Here is a 24,554-nt window from a genome sequence, read left to right on the forward strand (position 1 = left end):
GTGCATGTGGGCATCACACAGGGCGAAGGAGGGCACTGCACCCACTCTGTGTGTGGGCATCATGCAGGGCCCAGGAATGTTTCATCCCTTTTGCACTCCTGGGCATCACACATGGCATAGCAGGGCACCTGCATCCACTCTGCGTGCGGGCATCGCACAGGACGAAGGCGTGTGCCCATCCCCTTATTTAGTTTTCAGCATCCCATCCTAATCCGCACAACTGACCCCCCAAATATGCGACTAAGGCCATTCTCTTGTGTTGCCCCCTTACAGTCGGGTGTGGATCATTGGATTGAAACCAACTAGGTCGACACCACAAGGTCGACATGGGTTAGATTGACAGGATCATTAAGTCGACACAATCATTAGGTTGACATGGGGTTTTTCACTTTCCTTGCCCGACTGTCAACATGGACACTGAGACGTAGCACCGCGTCCCCTCACATGGCTCGCCATTCACCATTTTATTTTTCTGTCAAGCCCTATTGGATGGTTGGGCATAAAATACCGCCTGTCGGCACATGTTGGCGCAAAAAAAAGACTTAAAAAAAACCGATGTTGACCTCTGGACTGTAGACCTTCGCCATGTCTACCTAATGCTTGTGTCGGCCTAATGACCCTTTCAACCTAACCCATGTTGGCCTTTAGTCATGACGACCTAGTGGTGGCGACCTAACGCTTGTAGACCTAGTGACCGGATCCCTGACAGTCACGTCGTTGATGTTCTTTCTAGCTCCACCTGAATAATCCCAAATATAATGAAACAATGAATGCAAACACTTCCTGCGGACGCGGCCCGATGCACTAAGAAGCGCTTCAGTGGCACAAGCGCTTTTATGTGAGAAATCTATTTTTATTTGTTAATTACATTTTTCATTTCATCAATATTTAATATTGCCTTTTTTTTAAATGGATTTTTCTCTGCTGCTTGGTTTGTGTGTGTGTGTGTGTGCGTGCAACTGCCCAGTAGCTCTTCTCACTTGCGGCCTTATTCATGTTCATTCGGTCCTCCCTGCATTCGCACGGAGGGCCGTCTGCAGGGCCGTGTGCAGATGTAGGATGCATGCACCCATGGCGAACTTTCGGTGCGTTCGTTCCGTACACAGAGTGTGGGGGGGCAGAGAATGGCGGTGGGCACCCGGCAGCCCAATTACCATATGGGACCGCCGTGAGTGCGGGGGGCAGGTAGCTGACATCACCGGGTGTCAGCTGCCCACCCATATCCGTCCCAGCATGCACGCATATAGAAGTGACTTCCTTAAAAGTCCACTTTTTTATATGAGTGTTCCTTCCACATCTTTTGAAGGTCGGCAACCATCGAAAGATGTGGGCGGTTACCCGCGGCATATGAATGCTAAACATCCATTCGCAGCCTATGTGGGCGAACCCACGCTGCGAGGGGGAGGGGGCGGTTGGCTGGACATTCGCCGGGTGGGGTTTGGTGGACTCCCAGGGCTGCGAATTTGCAGCCTTGCGAATCAACCACAATAACCCCCTTTATTCTCAGTATCTTTCCTGGTTCTGTATCTGCATGTTACCACTTCTCTGTTCTGTGACCTGTATCCGGTTTTGCGTTCTAAGCCATAGACGTGCTTGCTAATACAGGTTGAGTATCCCGTATCCGAATATCCGTTATCCGAATTATTCCGAAAACCAGACATTCCAGAAAGTGAAAAAAAAAAAATTTCTTTGCTAAAAACTCACTGGGGACATTTTGTAACTGGCACTACTGAGGACATGATATGTAACTGGCACTACTGAGGACATGATATGTAACTGGCACTACTGAGGACATGATATGTAACTGGCACTACTGAGGACATGATATGTAACTGGCACTACTGAGGACATGAAATGTAACTGGCACTACTGAGGACATGATATGTAACTGGCACTACTGAGGACATGATATGTAACTCGCACTACTGAGGACATGATATGTAACTGGCACTACTGAGGACATGATATGTAACTGGCACTACTGAGGACATGATATGTAACTGGCACTACTGAGGACATGAAATTTAACTGGCACTACTGAGGACATGATATGTAACTGGCACTACTGAGGACATGATATGTAACTGGCACTACTGAGGACATGATATGTAACTGGCACTACTGAGGACATGATATGTAACTGGCACTACTGAGGACATGATATGTAACTGGCACTACTGAGGACATGATATGTAACTGGCACTACTGAGGGCATGAAATGTAACTGGCACTACTGAGGACATGATATGTAACTGGCACTACTGAGGACATGATATGTAACTGGCACTACTGAGGACATGATATGTAACTGGCACTACTGAGGACATGATATGTAACTGGCACTACTGAGGACATGATATGTAACTGGCACTACTGAGGACATGATATGTAACTGGCACTACTGAGGACATGATATGTAACTGGCACTACTGAGGACATGATATGTAACTGGCACTACTGAGGACATGAAATTTAACTGGCACTACTGAGGACATGATATGTAACTGGCACTACTGAGGACATGATATGTAACTGGCACTACTGAGGACATGATATGTAACTGGCACTACTGAGGACATGATATGTAACTGGCACTACTGAGGACATGATATGTAACTGGCACTACTGAGGACATGATATGTAACTGGCACTATATATGTACAAGAAAATGATTTCTTGGCATTCAAATTCAATATCTGAAATAGTACACAAATTTTGTTTCATGTTTTGAAACCTTGTTTTTTGAACAAATACAATATATTTGTGTGCATTTCATGTGGTTGATGTGTTTATACAGCATAAATGCAAGATACCTCAAAATAAATAATTTAAATATTAAAATATTCCAAAATACGGAATAATCTGTTATCCAAAATTCTCCTGGTCCCGAGCATTTTGGATACGGGATACTCAACCTGTACAGTGAGTGGTGTGCAGGACTAATCAGATTAGTCAGTGTTGCAAATGAGACACGGCGAGTACAATTACAATACAATTGCAAATGACATGGCGAGTACAATTTCAAACTCGGAATTTATTATTTGTCTGCAGAGTTTTTAAAAGCAAATAAAATTGGGAAAATGCTGCTCCCCTGCTGCAGAAGCTCCAAGTTTACACAGATGAAAGATGTTCCCCTAACAATTGGCTTTCACTTTGCTTCTGTGAATGGGAAGGAAAGCTGTGAAAATCACAACCAAAGAGCATTCTAAGAAAACAGGGGCAATTCAATTGTTGTAACATAGCTATTCAATTTAGGGTTAACACCTCACCCCTTTAATTCCGGACACATATTAATTACACAGGTTCTGTGGCTGTTTAAAAAAAAAAAATAATCAGTTGAAATGGAGTTTTGAAGTCAAACAGCCACAGAACCTGTGTAATTAATATGTGTCCGGAATTAAAGGGATGAGGTAGTAACCCTAATTCAATTGTTTCTATGTTCAGACACTCATTATCATGTTGTATGGTTAGACTCTTCTAAATTTGCATTTGGGTGATTAAAAGTCTGGTTCAGGGTAACCAAACGATGGGCCTTATTCTAGTTCACTCTTTCTGACAAATTCATTTTAAGATGGACAAAACCATGTGCACTGCAGGGGGGTAGCTGTAACATGTGCAGAGAGAGTTAGATTTGGGTGAGGTATTTAGTTTCTGTGCAGGGAAAATACTGACTGCTTTATTTTTACACTGCAATATAGATCTCACTTTGAAATAAAGCCTGACTCAAATATAATTCTCTCTTCACAAGTAACTAGAATAAGGCCCTATGGGCTTCTGATTGGAGCACCAATTGAATAGCTCTGATAGATACCCCTTGTTTAAGTTGGCCAGCAGGGGGCGGGGACTCCAATGAAATATAAACTTACAGACAAGCACAATATAGGAAAGGCTACACATGTATCTGTACTGAGTGACTGTGCCCATGTGCTGTGTGACCTCACCGCTGTACTGTGTGACTGTGCCCATGTGCCGTGTGACCTCACCGCCACGCTGAGTGACTGTGCCAATGTGCTGTGCGTCCTCAGTAGTGTATCACTCCGCCACAGTTTGAAAGCATCACATGAAAAAAAAGTCCCCATTCGGTCTCATTCATTGTGTACAAAGAGCAGAGACTAGAAGCGTGTCTTGCAGATCATATCATACATTGATCAATAGCTTTATCAGTGCCACCGCTGTTGCTCCCATGAATCGATGTCAGAGTAAAGGGGAAAATAATTTCTATAATGAGATTGCAGTCTCCGTCTTTGCAGGGATTTCGTAAGCGCGAAGCATTGACCTTTATCCCGCGGAGTTAATCGCCAGTGGGAATATCCACTCCACATTTAATCACACAGCCTGCACCATCGCCAGGACCCACTGCAGGATGTCACGTCGCCCCATCCTCTGACTGCTGGCCCTTGCTGACCGTTGCCGCTCTCCCCGTTACAGATATTGCACATCACTCTAATAGCTAATCGTTGGTCCTCCAGACCACAGACATTTACATACAGATTGCTGAATGTATACCAGTAATAGCAGCCTATTTGTCAGTAAGCCTCTGTTACCGGCATTGCGGCTATCACCGTTATTAATCATGTGTGTATATGTGAGCCGGCTAATGGAGGATGTGCACTGGAACTGAGAGATTTCGGCTGTCTGTTCCACTGAAAATATAATCCCACCACCAGCAATAGCAGCCCAGTACATCGCTGTATGACGTGTGCATAGAGTTAGATTTGGGTGAGTTATTTTGTTTCTGTGCTGGGAAAATACTGACTGCTTTATTTTTACACTGCATTATAGACCTCACTTTAAAACCCCACCCAAATCTAATTCTCTCTGCACAAGCTACATCTGCCCCACCTGTAGCGCACATGGTATTGTCCATTTGAGATGGAATTTGCCTTTGCGAGTGAACCAGAATAAGGGCCCATGTGACCGCAGCATATCGTGACCTGTGGCTGTGGGGTCCTGGATGACAGCCCAACAGACGAGATTCTGACTGACGGGCTAGTCTCACTCGTGGGGGGGGGGTCCAAGACACTCATAGAGGGAGAATAGAACCGATGGCTTCGAATGTAAGCCTGAGCCCTCCAGCAAGTAGTAATTATATCATTTGCACGTGTGAGCTGAAAGGTTGGCGGCAAAAATATCGAATGTACATAAATTAAGCGCGTCTATATCAGGAATCGGGATCTGTAATTGGAGGTGATACATTATTTTCCTTCTCCTATTACTGTTTTTTTATTTTTAGATTGACCGATTTATTCTTTTTGTGCTTCTTATTAATCTTTATCTGGTTCCAGTTGATAAATCTACAGTGTCTAGTTCGATAGTCAATAGGTCTGCCCCAAAAGGTCAATGGGGTCAAAAGGTGGACATAAAATAGATTGACAGGCAATAGCTTGTATGTATAAGTGCCATATGTAATAATTGTTTGAGCGAGGGCAGTGTTAGGTGTACAGTTGGAGCCGGCTTTATCTTTGACTCCTCTCTGGTGTGCGCCGGCGATAGACACTGGGACGTGCGTGCCAATCTGTTATAATGTACACCAGCCTTATATCTGATTACCGGTTTCAATTTATTGGCGAACTCCCCAAAATCACACAGATTCCATCATATGGAAACTTCTTACCCCCACATTTGTGGTATTTTGGGTCATCATTCAGACACAGTCATCAGCATGTTACCAGTGTTAAGGCCCCCATACACTGCGGGGACTTCATCCCATCGGAGAAGTCGCACGCAGAGTTCCCTTGAGCTGCCCAGAAGCTCACATGCAATCTCCGCAGAGCCTGTCCGGAGCCAGAAGCAATCTTGCAGATTGCTTCTCCTGCCGGGCGACTCAATTTGGGCTCTTTGTCTACGATTGATCGCCACAGTCACAGGAAAAGAGCCCAAATTGCAGCTGAATTGCCCAGTGTATGGGGGCCTTCAGAGCCCTAAATCTAACAGTGACAAGTACTATCGATTTTGAATGGCGATCCAATGTTGTGTCTTTAGCTGGTCTTTGGCACAGTAACTAAGAGGTAGAGGTGTAGCGAGGTGACATGGTGCCTTTAGCAAGGGCATGTTTCCGCACACCCCCCCCCCCCCACATACACACAGTCATTTTTCCTCCTTCTATTAATGCCCCTTTTACATTATGCAACATACCACATTATGCTACGCACCTATTGCCCCCTACACAATATGACACACAAACCGTAATGGCCACTGCACATTATGCCACACAAACTGTATTGTCCATTACACATTATGCCACACAAACTGAAATGCCCATTACATATTATGCCGCACACCGTAATATCTATTACATGTTATGCCACATACAGTTATGCCGATGACACACACAGAAATAACCCTTGTAAATGATGTCACACAGTAAGGCTTCTATTCCATACATTAATTACAGAAGTATTTTTCCCAACATGCTTGTTGCCAGGGGTTACATGCTCATTGCCAGGGGAGTTGGATGCTTGTTGCCATAGGGGGAGTTATATGCTCATTGCCATGTGGACTTACATGCCTGTTGCCATGGAGGGAAGGTTAATATGCTCGTTGCCCGGGGATTGCCTACTAACAGCACACCAGCACTTCTGGGTAGCGCTGGGCGCACTGCACTGCTCTGACAGACACTGTGGCAGGACCTCTGTGTGTCTGTCTACTCCAAGGCGGGGCCCATTTTTGGATGGCGCGTCCTCTCTCCTCCACAGCTCCTGGAGCTTCAGCTGTACCGGAGCCACCCTCGCTGTACCTCTGCTAAGGGGCCTATTTAATAAGCCTCGGGTGGAGATAAAAATGGACAGAGATAAAGTAGCAGCCAATCCACCCCTAACTGTCATGCAACATGCTGTTTAAAAATGAGAGTTAGGCACTGAACTTTGTTGTTACACATAATAAAAGAACATTAATTTTTTAGTACAAGTAAGAGCGGAATATTATGTAAGAATAAATATCGGTGTCAGATGTGCCGGGATAACGTTTGCCCATGATCTGCACTTTCATCCTGCACCCCTGGGACTATATTACATTATTTACTAGAACTTACAAGTCTGAATATGCCGCGAGGAGAACAGAGCGTCTATATCCTATAGACTGTGCGCTTTATATATATTGGAGGGAGGGGGGGGGGGGGGGACTGGTTTCCATGGTGATTTTCAGTCAGAAAGCTCTCTCTCTCTCTCTCTCTCTCTCTCTCTCTCTCTCTCAATATATATATATATATATATATATATTTTTATATATATATATATATATAAAATGTGCAGAACTCTGTTTTTCTGATGTATATATGCTAAGTATGGGCATTGGGCCCTATTTAGCTGTGGGTAAAACCATGCTGCACTGCAGGTGGGGCAGATGTAACGGGGTTTAGGGCTGCCCCGCCAAACACAGGCCCACCCCGCCACCTGAATCCCTGTGCTATGCTGTGAGCGGAAGTGTACGCCTGCAAACCCACTTGCATGCGGCCGCAGATACGAAAATGCATTCGATGGTTCCTCACCATCAAATGATCTTTCCTCTACTCGTAATGAAACGTAAGCCAGGACTTACTTTTCATTTAAATACTTTCCAGCCGATTTTCCGGTGGTCTAACCTCTGTAGGCTACATGCAAAAACAGCCAGTATTTACCCTGCACAGAAACAATAAGAATGTATTTGCCCCCGTTGCATGGCAACATGGTTTGTTGCAGACTCCGTTATTGGAATTTTTTGGTTTACGGAATCTGGCCCATTGTATGGAATTATTATTTAGGAAGATATCTGCTGTGCTCTGTACTGCTACAGCTATTGCTAATAAATCTGCCAAACATACACCGGTTTCAGACTTTGAAACAAATCCTTGATATTGCAAGTTCACTTGTTAGCAGCCTACAGAAGGGGCGGCCATTTTGTGCCTGGTGTATTGATGGGCATCCGATTGTTTTCTATCAATGAATGCTATCTATTGGAAAACATAACAAGAACCATTAATGGTGTGATGCCAATGTTGTGTAGATCCATCGAAAGGTTCCTGCCATCAATCCTCGCATCCCACGCCCTTCTCTGCTGAGAGATGGAGACCACACCTACAGGGGGCGGGGCAAGACATGAGTCGCTGTGGACGTTGCTGCAATCCTGACTGACATATAAGACTGTCAAGTCAGCACATGCAAATATCACTGGGAAAATGGCCACCTTGGCAATTTTACAGAGATTCACAACAGAGATGTCCCCAGGAACGCAATATAAATGCCATGCTGCCGAAGCCCTTGCACAGGTGCCGTAGTCTCTGGTGCAATGCCAGAGTATACTATACTGAGGGAGGGCAGGGGCCCCAATCAGAGCATGCACACGGGCCCCTTTCTCTCTTAAAGTGCCTTTGGACAGAGGACAATGTGAACCATCAGCTTTTTTGGGTCAACAACGAGAGCACAGAACCGTCCTGTCTTGTCATGGTGTATTGGGCATGCATCAACAGCTCTGTGCTAATCTGGGAATGGTAGCCTGTGTCTGATGAGGGCACGGGGCTGGTATACGCTCCAATAATAATGGCGTCCCTTACGGCGGCCGGTGTGAAACCCGTGGGTGAAACGAAGTGCTGATCTTTGATTGGTTGGCCTAGGTGCAAAAATATAATTTGGGACCCCCTACTCCACTCCAACCCAGGTTCACAATATAACACACAGTAGTTGGCCCCTTGGTCCTCAGGGGGCCCTGGTGCAATAAACCTGTTGCACCAATGGTAGTTCCGCCTCTGGTGTGACTGGAGTCCGCTTACAGAAGCACCAACCTCCGCATTAGTCCTGCCGCTTCCCACATTATCATGAAGTACCATATCAGGCATCCACAACTACAGACACTGTGTGTGCGACTACAATGGGCCCAGTGATGATCTATTGTCGTCCTACATCACAAAGGTCTGATATAGGGGTTGGAAAAGGGGTCTCTCTCTTTATCTCTGGCTCTCAGCATGGTGGCACAGTATTGCTGAGTCGCCTCATTATATGTATGCGCTATATAAATAACGTATTACAGTAACTGTTTGGTGGGCTTATTCGGCACTCTGGGACACACCTACAGCCTGATCCCCTGGACATGAGGCACATCTGTCCAGGCAGAGCCAGATTAAGGTCTAAATGGGCCTGGAGCTGAAATTATCAAGGGCCTATTATGGGCAATAACAGGGGTTGTGGCCAGCACCTAATAATGTGGGGGCGTGACCAGTGTTCTGGTTGGGTGGTCTGCTCATGGGTGTGTCTGTATTTGTGTAAATACTTTCAACTAATTATATATGCCTGGAAAAGGCAGGGGGCTGGAATAAGAAAAATGCAGGGAGATATATTGGCGGGTGCCCTCCAAAGGTGCACCCGCAGGATACCGATGTCCTAAGATACTTGTGGGGTGAGGCGGCATTCCAGTCATAAAAAAAATACTGAAAGCCGAAACTTGGTAGACAACATTTCAGTACCTTTTACCACCTAAATCTTTTAGCATCTAAATCTACCGCACCATATACTGTACCCCTTATACAAATCATGCAGTAACCCCATTATACAGTACTTGCTTCTTACACATTGTGCCACATGGAATGAGCCAAAATTCACACCGACTGTGCCAAAATTCACACAATGGCACACGGATTGAGTCAAAATTCACGTTATGCCACATGGATTGAGCCAAAATACACATTATTATACCAAACAGATTCAGCAATAATGCAAAATATGCTTCATAAATAGGGGCATTAAAAATTTACACCATAATGTCCATTACATGGCCACACACCATATTCTCCATTACGTATTATGCCAAACACTATAATGCCTATGAAAAATTATGCTACATAAGTGTTGCTTACCAACATGTTCATTGCCAGGGGTTCCATGCTTATTGTCATGTGGGATTACATGCTCATTGCCAAGGGGGAATACATGCTTGCGGTAACTGGGGGATAGCTGCCGCCGGGCAGAAATGACAGCCATTGACAGCCGGGCAGAGAGCAGGGGGCTGCCCGGCTGTATTCAGAGCACTGCATGCCCCGGCTATTTGAAATAATACCCCTTTCACACCAGAAAATGCAGGGATTTACCCGGGAATATGGCCCCAAGATCATGCAGGGACATTCCCGGACTGGCCCGTTTTACACCAGCCTAGTCCCTGCATTTTCTGGTGTGAGGGGGAGATAAAACAACCCCCCACCCCCTTTAAACAACCAGCTACATCTTCAGAACCAACTGACCAATTTACATGTAGGCTTCAAATGATTTTGGTCCCGTGAAACTGGGCCATTTGGTTCCAGAGAAATCTGTCAAACAACATGAACAGCCATGAAATTACATTTCAGACATGAAATTTTTTTTTCAGCGATTTGGGTTCGACTGAGATCAACCTCGAGCTTCTGTGATGCCGGAGGGGGAACTGGCAGCCGTTGGAACCGGGTGGAGGTCGGAATTAGCGGGTCCCATGTTGTCCTATGGGGAAAACGTTCCAGGTTTGCCTGTCGGTATCTCCGGTTCCCGGGGGGCTAGCGACACGGGGCTGAGCTCATTGGAAAGCTCTGGCCCTCAGCTACAAAATGGGCCTATTTGGAGAATGGGCCTGGAGCTGTAGCTCCATCAGGCCCATTGTTAATCCGGCCCTGTGTCCAGGACCAGATCCACAATGGGGCGGAGGGAACTGCAGCCCACATCATCCTATAATGCATGTACCACGCCTATCTCAGCTAAGGAACGTCCTTTGTGCTGCTCATTTCTGGGTGGAAAAGGAAAACAGGTTTGGGATGCGCTAATTAGATGGTATTATGTGCAAAATTTATGCATAAAAATGAGGTGGAGATTGGTTAGATCTATCACAATTTATTAACACTTCTAAAATGATGAAGCCAGAAAGTAAACAGGCTATAAAAACAATAATGTTGGAAGAATAAAAACAACTTCTCACCAGACCATAACCATATGGATGGGTTCGACCCTGGAAGTCCCAAACGTCCAAATTGAGTGTAAACTGATGTCCCACACCTGGCAATGGGGAAAGTGACCAACGTCCAATTGGAGCTGTGATGGTATCCTCAAACGTGCAATATGGAGGGAGGACAAGATGTTATTCTTAGGAGTGGCCCAAGATGGCACGAATCACCAACTCCTGCCGCTTGATGGATTGAGCGGGGTGTTGTCCTCGACCTCTACTGTAGTTGCAGGGTTTGTAATCCAATTGGAGAGGTGGAAAGGTGGGTGATGGGGGGGGGGGGGGGGCAAATGGGGGCAGATGGTGGATGATGGTTTTCCAAAGGGTGTTGGGTGGGTCTGTAATCCCAAAATAGTCCTTCTGTGGATGCTGGTTAGGCAAGGTGAGGCAGATTCCTTCATTTCTGGGTGGAACTACAATAACTAAGTGATGTCGGTAAATAGGTGCATGCGGTACTTGCATGTATTGGATGCTGTATAAGAATTCAGGTTTTTGGTCTATTTTCTACATCATTGAAAATAAATGTGCAAAATGGACCCAAACTGGCATGACCCAAATACAGTACGTGCCCTTTGGGCTTGTGTATCTTATAGAGATGGCCAGCTCTAATATACAGATGCAGGTGTTAGGTACAGTCTGATGAAGTGATGACGCAGAAGGTGATAACGCAGAAGCCAATCAGTTCATAACTGTCATTTTTCAAACCCAGCCTGTAACATGACCATTAAATGACCGTTAAGAGCTGATTGGCCGATGCGTTATCACCTTCCACTTGACCAAGCTTAATAAATATGACCCTCTGTTAGGTGACGTGTCTAGATAACCATTGGGTTGGGGGTGATGTCTGGGTCTTCTTGTGACTGGTTTCCTCGGTACAGCACTGGGCTCATCACCATCTCCTGAGATTCTCCCATCTGTCTCAGGCCTCAATATTTCATACAGTGGCGCCTTAATGTCTGTTTCTCTGCTCCATAATTAAAGCGCCTTAGCCAGTTCCCAGCCGGTGAGCTGCTGATTTACATAGTGCCGAGTCTGAGCAAATCATTTTTAACCATTAAGTCATCGCTGTCTCTCTCCTTCAGTCGGTTTCAGCGGCGGCTTATTTTTATCCCTTTCCCCATCTGCTGTTCCGGCACACCGAGGTGACAAATCAATGACTTCCCAACATCTCCGGATCTGCGGCACGAGGGAAGAATTCTGCTGATTGGGCCTTTTACCTTAACGAACATCTGTTGCACAAAGCCCAATAAACATGTTTCTAGTGCTTATAAATTATCTTCTGTGATTTGTGAATCTCCCTGAGCTCAGTACTATGAAACCTTTATATCCCGCACGATGCTGCTTGAACAAGGCTATAACAGGGACAGTTTGTATTATCGAATTTGATTATCGATACACTGCGCAAGCATACGGTTCACAGTACCATCCTGTGATGAAGTCCTGCAACTGTTTTCTAAACATTCGCCGTTGATCGCAAGCAGGCGTCTGGGGGTGGAAACCGTCTGTTTTATGGGAGTGTCCGGGAAAACACTAGGCGTACCAGTACATTTTAGGAGAGTGTTTATGACATCAGCACCAGCCCAGATATGCCTTTTTCCATCGCACTAAGGCCCTTATTCTAGTTGATTCGGACGGATTGTTATTTCGGACAGGAACCGAGTGTTCTTAGCCCCGCCTACCGTACGGATTGCTCACACCGTCCGAATGCGGTAATACGCCGAGCAACGGACCGCGAGTGGATGTTTCATGTGAACACCTCCTCCATCTGTGGGAACCTCCCACATCCTCCGATGGTCACCGACCATCGAGTGCTCCAGACCACTCGGACATTTTTCCGTATGAAAGCAGGGATATGGGCGGGCAGCTGGCGTCCGGCTATGTCAGCTGTCCGCCCCCCCCCCCCCCCCCCACACACACACGTTACCATACGTACGCCCAGCGGTTTCATGGCAACGCCCATGAAATGCGGGGCGTACGCATATGGTAATGTGCCCAAACTGCTCGGATGGTTCCGTACGATCGTTATCTGCACGGACCTCACGCTGTGTTCGGACGTGCGAGGCGTTCGCACATGCGCAGATATGCCTCTGCACATGTGCGAACATCGGCCGTCCGACCGCACACGCAGCCGTCCGACTCAATCAAAATAAGGGCCTAAGTCCAGGGCTACGCGGCGCCTGCAATGAGTTTTGGCCAGTATTAAAATCATTCAATGGTGAGGTGCTGATGTGTGATTGGATTTTTCCCCATGCAGTGTGGCGGACAGAGGAAGTGGACAGGGTGTGGTGCCGCAAATTGCATTATTATTGTGCAATTGCCCTTTGCTACATCACGTTGCATTCTGTGCCACTGAGCATTAGGGACTGTCAGCATACCGATGCATCTTGTTGTCATAGTGGAAGTGGGCACGTTCCCAGGAGGCTTGACTACTTTCCCGGGATAAAGGGAGGGAGGCTGATATTTGGAAGACTCCCAGACATTCTGGAACAGTCGGTAATATCTGCGTCAAATATTAAGATTCCCCCGATCTACCAAGGGGGGACAGCAGCAGATATCTCTGAGTCCGCCGTGGTCACAAAGGTTATATTTTACTGTGGCGGTCTGGAGTTTGGTCTCCGCAGCTAATACCTAAAATAGCCACTGGCATTTATGGGGCTACATAAAGTTATAGAAAGTCGTCCAACCCCGGAAAATCGCTTAGATGGGCGAAAATCACTCTGTGCGTATGCACTGAGCGAAGCCCAGCGATTTTCCCCATCATCGCTGTGCATACACGCCGGCAAAGACACACAGTGTGTATGGACCTTTAAACTTCAAACTGTCCTGGTTCTACCCACAGCCTGATCCGTGGCTGTTGTGCGTTAGCACAGGAATTATTAGCAGATTATCACCAGAGCTCAATATCTTGGATTATTAAACTACAGCACATGTAATTACAGAAATAACGGAGAGGAGGAGGGGGTTATAAGATTATCAAGGTTTCCATCTGTTACTAGAAAGAATATGTGAAATAATTCAATCACGTCGGCCTATCTATCTATCTATCTATCTATCTATCTATCTATCTATCTATCTATCTATCTATCTATCTATCTATGTGTTCTAAATACCAGTGGGTCCCTTTAAACATTAGATTGTTAGCTCTGTGGGGTGCAGTGTATTTTAATGCACAACTCACACTTAAAATTAAATATATGTATATTTTTCATTCTAGCACCCTGCACATTTCAAAACCTGTGCAGTTCCTCTTTCCTCCATGGGGTGTCACTGTCTACTGTGGTGTCTTTATCACATTGTAGCCTGCATCTCAGTGTAGACCACACTGTACTAGAATCAACAAAGCAGACAGCGACACCACAGGCAGGACAGAGGAACTGCACAGGGCTTGAAAAGTGCAGACTGCTAGAATGACCAGTACATTATGTATGCACTGTATATGTGACTGTGTGAGAATTGAGCATGTTGTACTACCACCACCTATGTGATTGATCTTCCAGATTTGATGTACGCTGACACGTGTCACTGTCTTTCTTTTGCAGAATCCCCACCTGACCGGTCAGGGCGGAGGCGGAGCATGCCGGGAAGCTCAGCGGATAAGAGCCCCACTATGGAGCACAGCGCCACCACTCCATTCCGTGTGACGGTACGATTTCTTCTCTCAATGCTGCAATTATTATCTGTATACATCTTTTATAGAGCACATATTTACGTTGCATGCAGCTGCTGCTTAGAACATTCGCATTAAGATGTTTGCACCAGATGCTGGAAGCCGCCTCTGTTCCCTGATCTGCACAAAGCTCTGCGCCCAGCCTCACTCAGTGGCTGGCGGTGTATATTTGGGCATCAGCTTGCCCGTGGCGGCTCATGTAGTTTCAGAGGTCGCAGCTTAAGAGACATGGGGCCAGATGCACTAAGTGATAAACAACCAACCAATCAGCTCCAGTCTGACAATTTTCAAACACAGTCCGTGACATGGCAGGTAGGAGCTGATTGGCTGGCTGTTTATCACTCTCCATTTTATCACTTTTGAAGCTTAGTGCATCTGGCCCTCTGTCATTATGCTTGGGTCATGCGCCAAGAGCACAGATTCTGCCGTCTGTCATTGTATACTGTATATATAACTTTTAAAGCCATCTCTGGTGAGGATGGGGAGGGGTTATCATTTTATGTATTTATTAGGAACAAAGTACTATTCTGCATGCAGACCTCCAGCTGCTGTGGAACTACACATCCCACCATGCACTGCTATAGTTTTAGCATGTCCTAATAGCAAAGCTGTGGTGGGGCATGCTGGGAAGTGTAGTCACACAACAGCTGGAGTAATGCAAGCAATCAGAGCTGCCTCAGTCTGTACATCTTTTAGTGTATATGGTACCTCCTAATTCTTGCACATCCTCATAGTACAGGTTGAGTATCCCTTACCCAAAATGCTCGGGACCAGAAGAATATTTCTGTATTTCAAAATATTTTAATATTTCAGTGATGTATCTTGAGGTATCTTGCATTTATCTTGAATAAACACATGAAATACACACAAATATAAACAAAGTTTCAAAACATGAAACAAAGTTTGTGTACAATCTCAGGTACTGAATTTGAATGCCAAGCAATCATGTCCTTGCACATATTTAGTGCCAGTTACGCATCATGTCCTCAGTAGTGCTGTTACAGATGTCCCCAGTAGTGCCAGTTACATATCATGTCCTCAGTAGTGCTGTTACAGGTGTCCCCAGTAGTGCCAGTTACATATCATGTCCTCAGTAGTGCTGTTACAGGTGTCCCCAGTAGTGCCAGTTACATATCATGTCCTCAGTAGTGCTGTTACAGGTGTCCCCAGTAGTGCCAGTTACATATCATGTCCTCAGTAGTGCGGTTACAGATGTCCCCAGTAGTGCTGTTACAGGTGTCCCCAGTAGTGCCAGTTACGCATCATGTCCTCAGTAATGCTGTTACAGGTGTCCCCAGTAGTGCCAGTTACACATCATGTCCCCAGTAGTGCCAGTTACACATCATGTCCCCAGTAGTGCTGTTACAGATGTCCCCAGTAGTGCCAGTTACATATCATGTCCTCAGTAATGCGGTTACAGATGTCCCCAGTAGTGCCAGTTACATATCATGTCCTCAGTAGTGCTGTTACAGGTGTCCCCAGTAGTGCCAGTTACATATCATGTCCTCAGTAATGCGGTTACAGATGTCCCCAGTAGTGCCAGTTACATATCATGTCCTCAGTAGTGCTGTTACAGATGTCCCCAGTAGTGCCAGTTACGTATCATGTCCTCAGTAGTGCTGTTACAGATGTCCCCAGTAGTGCCAGTTACATATCATGTCCTCAGTAATGCGGTTACAGATGTCCCCAGTAGTGCCAGTTACGTATCATGTCCTCAGTACTGCGGTTACAGATGTCCCCAGTAGTGCCAGTTACGTATCATGTCCTCAGTAGTGCTGTTACAGATGTCCCCAGTAGTGCCAGTTACATATCATGTCCTCAGTAGTGCTGTTTCAGATGTCCCCAGTAGTGCCAGTTACATATCATGTCCACAGTACTGCGGTTACAGATGTCCCCAGTAGTGCCAGTTACATATCATGTCCTCAGTACTGCGGTTACAGATGTCCCCAGTAGTGCCAGTTACATATCATATCTTCAGTAGTGCGGTTACAGATGTCCCCAGTAGTGCCAGTTACATATCATGTCCTCAGTAGTGCGGTTACAGATGTCCCCAGTAGTGCCAGTTACATATCATGTCCTCAGTAATGCGGTTACAGATGTCCCCAGTAGTGCCAGTTACATATCATGTCCTCAGTAGTGCGGTTACAGGTGTCCCCAGTAGTGCCAGTTACATATCATGTCCTCAGTACTGCGGTTACAGGTGTCCCCAGTAGTGGCAGTTACATATCATGTCCTCAGTAGTGCTGTTTCAGATGTCCCCAGTAGTGCCAGTTACATATCATGTCCACAGTACTGCGGTTACAGATGTCCCCAGTAGTGCCAGTTACATATCATGTCCTCAGTACTGCGGTTACAGATGTCCCCAGTAGTGCCAGTTACATATCATATCTTCAGTAGTGCGGTTACAGATGTCCCCAGTAGTGCCAGTTACATATCATGTCCTCAGTAGTGCGGTTACAGATGTCCCCAGTAGTGCCAGTTACATATCATGTCCTCAGTAATGCGGTTACAGATGTCCCCAGTAGTGCCAGTTAAATATCATGTCCTCAGTAGTGCGGTTACAGGTGTCCCCAGTAGTGCCAGTTACATATCATGTCCTCAGTACTGCGGTTACAGGTGTCCCCAGCAGTGCCAGTTACATATCATGTCCTCAGTACTGCGGTTACAGGTGTCCCCAGTAGTGCCAGTTACATATCATGTCCTCAGTAGTGCTGTTACAGATGTCCCCAGTAGTGCCAGTTACATATCATGTCCTCAGTAGTGCGGTTACAGATGTCCCCAGTAGTGCCAGTTACATATCATGTCCTCAGTAATGCGGTTACAGATGTCCCCAGTAGTGCCAGTTACATATCATGTCCTCAGTAGTGCGGTTACAGATGTCCCCAGTAGTGCCAGTTACATATCATGTCCTCAGTACTGCGGTTACAGGTGTCCCCAGTAGTGCCAGTTACATATCATGTCCTCAGTACTGCGGTTACAGGTGTCCCCAGTAGTGCCAGTTACATATCATGTCCTCAGTACTGCGGTTACAGGTGTCCTCAGTAGTGCCAGTTACATATCATGTCCTCAGTACTGCGGTTACAGGTGTCCCCAGTAGTGCCAGTTACATCTCATGTCCTCAGTACTGCGGTTACAGATGTCCCCAGTAGTGCCAGTTACATATCATGTCCTCAGTACTGCGGTTACAGGTGTCCCCAGTAGTGCCAGTTACATCTCATGTCCTCAGTACTGCGGTTACAGATGTCCTCAGTAGTGCCAGTTACATATCATGTCCTCAGTACTGCGGTTACAGATGTCCTCAGTAGTGCCAGTTACATATCATGTCCTCAGTAGTGCGGTTACAGGTGTCCCCAGTAGTGCCAGTTACATATCATGTCCTCAGTACTGCGGTTACAGGTGTCCCCAGTAGTGCCAGTTACATATCATGTCCTCAGTACTGCGGTTACAGGTGTCCCCAGTAGTGCCAGTTACATATCATGTCCTCAGTACTGCGGTTACAGGTGTCCTCAGTAGTGCCAGTTACATATCATGTCCTCAGTACTGCGGTTACAGGTGTCCCCAGTAGTGCCAGTTACATATCATGTCCTCAGTACTGCGGTTACAGATGTCCCCAGTAGTGCCAGTTACATATCATGTCCTCAGTACTGCGGTTACAGATGTCCCCAGGGGTAGGGGGCTGTACCTCGGCCTAATGTCTGTACCTCTTACTGGTGCCCATATTCCATATGACGGCTAAACTTACACAATATGTTTCTACCTCTCTCTCCTCGGGACAGTGCGTGATGTCATAGCGCCATCAGCTTGCATGCATCTCGGCAGTAATGATATCAGGCACCCTATAGGTTACATTGGCCCTTATTCTGGTTGACTCGAAAGGCTGCAAATTCGCAGCCCCGTGAGTCCCCCGGTTGCCGCCCGCCAAATGCTGCTACACCCGCCTCCCACCTGGCACGCCGGGTAAGTTCGCACGGCCTGCGAATGGATGTTTAACATAAACATCCATTTACATGCCAGGGGGAAACACCCACATTATTTGATGGTCGCCGATCCGGTCACTTAGATTTGCATGCACCCTCGTCAGGAACTGGGCAGGCATCTGGTGATGTCAGCTGACCGTCCCGCTTCACCGTTCTATAGCCATGGGAACGCCCATGACAAGCTGGGTGTTCCCATAGGCGAATCACTCTGCCCCTTGCCCACAGTCTTGGGTGCATTTGCCCGACAGACAGCCTGTTCGCTGCGGTCGCACGTATCCGGTGCATGTACATTTCAAAAACATTGCACTCGCACGGGAATTTGCATGCGAGCGTGTCAATAAGAATAACCCCCCATTATCTGTATAATACAGAGAGGCAGCATGATGTGAATGGTGATCAATAGACCTTTTGGCCTGTACATTTCTGAGCATTGATTTTATATGTGGCAATAAATAGTCTGTCTGTGCGGTCTAATCCCTGTTTGCTGAGGAGCCGTCCTCGCCACGTCTGTGTGATAGCGATTCAGACTTCTGTCCGTGGTTATCTGTGTAACGTATGGTAAGCGGGTTGAGCTGCGGTGCCCCTTCCATCAGGATGGAGCCTACGGGCTAAAAGCAGTTCTAAAAAACAACTTTATTTCAAACTTTTTATTTTTTTATTTGTCTGTGGTACGGTTACACTGCTGCTATCTGTGCTACTTTAATACAAATTATACCACCCACCGTAACGCCTATTACACATTATACCACCCACCGTAACGCCTATTACACATTATACCACCCACCGTAATGCCTATTACACATTATACCACCCACCGTAACGCCTATTACACATTATACCACCCACCGTAATGCCTATTACAAATTATACCACATAACTGAAGCTTACCTACATTATTATGATTGTTTATTTATATTGTGCCACAAGGCAGCACCTGACAATACATAGATGAGCAATAAGAAAATAACGATTTACAGTACAATGTAAATTAAGACAAGTACATGGTAAATAAAAGCTAAATGAAGCAAACACTGATGCAATGCTTGTTGCCAGGTGGGAAGTTACATGCTTGTTGCTGGGGGAGTTACATGCTCATTGTTAGAGGGAGTTACAAGCTCATTGCAAGGGAAGGGGGTTACATGTTCTTTGCCAGGGAGGAGTTATATATACTTGTTGTCAGGAGGAGGGGTTGCATGCTTGTTACCAAGGGGGCTTGCATGCTCATAGCCAAGGGGACTTGCATGCTCGTTTCCAGGGTGGGGAGGGGATATACGCTCATTGCCTAATGAGTTCCTAACAGCACGCCACACTCCTCTGAGCGCCACGTCTGTCCTCTGAACCACAGTGGGCCACACGCATATTCTTTCAGTGGCGGCCACTCCAAAAATGGCCATTGTGTTGGAAGTCCAGCGCTTTAGGCTATGCTGATTTTAGGATGGCTGTCCCCATTTGAGGACTCTGAAAGAGATGTGGCTTATGAGAATGTGGACAGGCCTTCATGGGGAAACAGGCAGGTGGATTTGAGGTGGCAGTGGTGGTGGTGTATATTTACACCTGATTTTGCCTATATGAGTGTTGCTATCTGTACAAATGAGGGCCTATTTTTATCCTGCATCTATTGGTGGTTGCCCGTCTGTGACTTTATGCAAATGTCCATACAGTGCCCTTATCTGGTGTACACCCGAGTATCCAAATGTGCATAGATTGAGATGCCCACTGTCTGGGGCCCTTCAGCTCTGAATCAAATCCATTGCGTTAGCTTTATCGCTCCCCATCTAATTTATAATATGGATTTTATGTTTATCACATTGAACTGATTATTTTTGTTGGCCTTGGTTATGACATGGGCCTGCTCTGGGGGTGAAAGGGAATTGAGCGTGAAGGCAGAGCCAATCCATGCCATATACAAGGGCATGACAATGAATGGTGATTTATAATTGAGGAGCCTAATACCCCAAAAAAACTTTATCGATCTACAGTACCTTGTTCTTTGCCCCCTGGCTGTGTTCCCGAGAAGATTGCGTTTTGTTTCCTCCTGAATTTTCGGGCTGATTAGAAATATTTTCCCTGGATGCTTCGAACCCATAATGCTTCAGAAGCCTTTTTTTTTTTTCAATTCCTAATTATACGTAACGTTTTCTCCCCTTTAGGCGTACACATTGATTTCATGGTATTTCTGCCGCCAGTGAATGAAATGCATGTTGCTGTATTCATTTTCAATTAGAAGTGATTTAATTAATCAGAAGTTATATCTTGCATTAATAAACGGAGCAGGTTATAGTGTCGCGGCGACTCCTAACGTATCGCGGTTACATCGGCAGCTGATCACTTATTACAGACCGAAAGGTAAACTAATTAAAAAGGAGATTTGTGCAAGTTCACGCTAGAAGATGAGATTTTCCGCTGGTTACTGTATGACAAGTTCCCAGGCATGTCCTTTATATGCCGGATAACTGAATAATTCATGGTATCTATTCCAGCAGCATGTTCCGAGTCCTCTGTGGATTTCACAGATCAGGGAGTATCTTTGGGTCACAGTTCTAGCAGCAGCAGATGGAAAACAGACCAACAATAGGAGGGGAAAAAACACACAAAAGAGTAAGCGAATAGAAGAGCAGCACAGGATGCAAGAATCATTTATGTGTCAGACCCAGTGCAATTATCGCGTCTGTTCTTCCCGTTCACTTTGATTCTGTGAAAGGAAGTATTAGGCTGAGGACGGCCGATGGTTGGGGTGATTTCCCTTTGCCCCGCACATGCCAGATTGCGACCTCTCATTCTGTCCTTCATTACACTGCAAGAGGTTGTGAAATATCTCCTCGCCAATCACCTTCAGATTTCCCCCATGCCTACACCCCTTAACTCTGAATTGCACGTTGTTACAAACTCTCATCTGCCAATCACTTCTCTTTACCCGCTCCTTTAGTCTCTTTGCTGTCCCCAAAAGCCCTGATATCTGCCTCAGACACTGCTTTCCTCACTGCCTTGGTGGGATCTTTCTCCCAAACTCTTCCTCCAATTGGTGTCTCATCCCCCAACAACGTAACATTAACTCAGTCAGTCTTCTTTATCAGTGACATCTCCAACTTACACAACTCAGTCTTCCCCCTCTCTGACAGCAATGACTTCTCGTTCCTTCTCTCCCTAACTCCTACACCACCACACACACACACACACACACCCACACACCAGTGTTGGAACTTATGGGCCCAGGTGCACAAATAGAATTTAGGCCCCCCTCATACTCCCAACCCAAAATTACAATAACTTGGGCAGAAGTGGTCCCTTGGCCCCGGTGCAATGCCTATGGTAGTTATGCCTCCGATCCACACCCAAAGCAGTGTCTTTCAGTGTCACTTTAACAATCTCTCTCGTCTTCACAGCCTCTAGTGAACTTCTCCGGTCTCCCATCATCTTCGAGTCCTACCCCTGTGTTGCCATATCTCACTTAGGGGCCAGAAGTATCAAGCTTCAAAAGTGATAAAATGAAGAGTGATAAACAGCCAGCCAATCAGCTCCTGCCTGTTATTTTTCAAACCCAGCCTGTGACATGGCAGGTGGGAGCTGATTGGCTGGCTGTTTATCACTCTCCATTTTTTCACTTTTGAAGCTTGATACATCTGTCCGTTAGTGTCTTGTTCTCAGAGGGTCTTGAGGTGGTTGACCATTTCACCTCCCCTCACAGACCTACTATCCCCCCAAAAAAAATACTGTCATTCTTACAGTGAAACCTCCATAGTGTATATGATAAACTGAACACTGTATTTCAAAGGAAGCAAAAAAAATAAAATTTGGGAAGCATAGAACTTAAACTACCAGTTGTGGAAATATATGTATGAATGGATTCGGTATGAAATCCAGACGGTCAAAATCCCGACATTTAAAATCCTGACCAGGTCAAAATACCGACATATAGAATGTAGACATGGACACAGTTGGAAGTCATACGCAGCCCCTCGCTTCGCTCGCAATGCTTCGGGCACACGTTTATTCTCCCACCACCCCCTACTGGATGGCAGGACATAAAATACCGCCTGTCGGCACATGTCGGCTCAAAAAAACTGTGACAAACCCCATGTCCACCTCAACATTTTCACCTGTCTACATTCTATATGTCATTATTTTGACCTTGTCGGGATTTTGACTGTCGGTCAATGGTTGTAGGTATTTTGACCGTCTGGATTTTGACTTCATCCCGTATGAATTGCCAGAACAACAATTAGAAAATAAAGACTGACATGAATGAGAATACACTTATCTGTTGAATATGATGATCTAATACACTTAAGATATGAGAATACTGTAAAGGGCATAAGTGATGTACTACAGAAGCAGCATGAAAGATCCAATATGTACAGTAAGAGGACAACTCTAGTAAATTAGACCTGGCAAAGGAAAGCACATTCATAAGCCTCTTAATGAAATGTTACGTAGCTTACTCATTCCTCCCGTGACTAGGTGGGCTTACTTCACATCTGGTACATATGCCTTGTTGGTGAATGGTATTACCCTGTTACCCAGTTCGTACTCTGATGTGCTGATGTAGGGTTCAGGAGATCTACAACGAAAAATGGTCCATCCTAAATGGTGCCAAAAGGTCAAGAGGAACTGGGTTGACACTTGTCAATTATTTGTTTTAATTACTTTCACTTGTAGGCTTCCCTCCTTTTTGGGTGCCTTTATATCCTGACTAGCTCAACGAGTAAGGTGTTTGACTGGAATGCAACAGATGATGGGTTTGAATCTTGGGTATTGCAGTATATTACTAAAGGGTGGTTTAAGTAGGAAAAAAAGAGCTCTCCAGTCAAGTTCCATTTAAGGGTGTCTCTGAGCATGTTTTTTTTATTGGTTAATTTGAAGTCAGTCGCTGGGTTACTGCAGCAATATTGCCCTTGATGCAAGTCCTTAGCAGCCCAACCACTATATAGGGAATAATGGTAAATATGCCTAGAGCAATATTTAGTTCTGTGCTGCCTGGCTGTGGCATTTCGCCCTGAGCTCTTGAGTTTTGCTGTTCTGTGATTTTATAATTTTGTTTTCTGGATTCCTCAGTGGTGTCTGCGCCGCGATGCGGTGACCTTTACAGACGGGGAAACAAACAAGTGTTTCTCTGTTAGCAATTACGCCGCTCACCGCTGGGTATTTCAGCCTGTACTCAGGAGGCTGGTTCTCCCTGTTCTGTGATTGTGATTTAATAATGTTATAAATTGTTGCAGAAATATATCAGAAGGAATACTTTGTTTTAAGTGTTCTAACTGAAGTGATGACACATCTACCATGCCATCTGTAGTATCTCAGCCAGGGACTACTTATCACCTACCCTAGTGAAGGTGAGATTCAAAGGGTCCACAGTCAATAGGTCAACATGCACTGAGCCGACATTGTCAAAAGGCCGACATCAAGTAGGTCAACATGATGATTGTACTTGGATGCACCCAGTTTAACTGAAGCCAGTGCTATCTCAGGAGAACTGTCCAACTGCTGAACTGCAGGAGAGGAACAAGAAGGGAAGTTGGAGAAAGGAGCGACAGACAATGAAGAAAACAACTCTGTGTACATATAAGACCTTATTCTTGTCCACACGCAAGCTGTGGTGATGTCATTAAACCCCTCCCTGCATTAGCCACGAGCCTCGCTGTTTGGGGGAATCCTCGCTGTCCTCTGATCAGCGAGGATTTCCCTGGCGCGTTGAATAGGGTGAGCGGCCGATGCGGGGCTTAAACAGTGAGGATCCCTTGTTTAACCCCTCACCGGCCGCATTGAATACACCCCAGCTATGGCAGTCTCCTGTATTACAGTACTCGGCTCATGGCCCTGATGTGGTTATTTATTTATACAGTGCACAGGCCTTCCACAGCACTTATACAGAGGATATTTGGTCACCAACCATGCTGATGATCCTTACTGACTGCTAATATCCACAGGCTGAGTCTCCCATATATGAAATGCTTGTGACCAATTTGGATGCCTGGTGTTTCTGT

General features: G+C 45.9%; 1 protein-coding gene across 7 annotated transcripts in view; it reads left to right on the forward strand.

The window, feature by feature from the left end:
* The window catches only part of DAB2IP (DAB2 interacting protein), a 499,976-nt gene that overhangs the window by 194,162 nt on the left and 281,260 nt on the right, over positions 1 to 24,554 (forward strand). For all 7 annotated transcript variants that reach the window (XM_083161386.1, XM_083161390.1, XM_083161388.1 and 4 more), the window contains one exon: positions 14,469 to 14,572. In XM_083161386.1, the coding sequence (XP_083017512.1) occupies positions 14,469 to 14,572 (104 nt within the window). The remainder of the gene's footprint in view (positions 1 to 14,468; positions 14,573 to 24,554) is intronic.

The sequence above is a fragment of the Crinia signifera genome, chromosome 9 (genome assembly GCF_055691185.1).
Source record: "Crinia signifera chromosome 9, ASM5569118v1, whole genome shotgun sequence".
In the NCBI taxonomy this organism is placed as follows: Eukaryota; Metazoa; Chordata; class Amphibia; order Anura; family Myobatrachidae; genus Crinia; species Crinia signifera.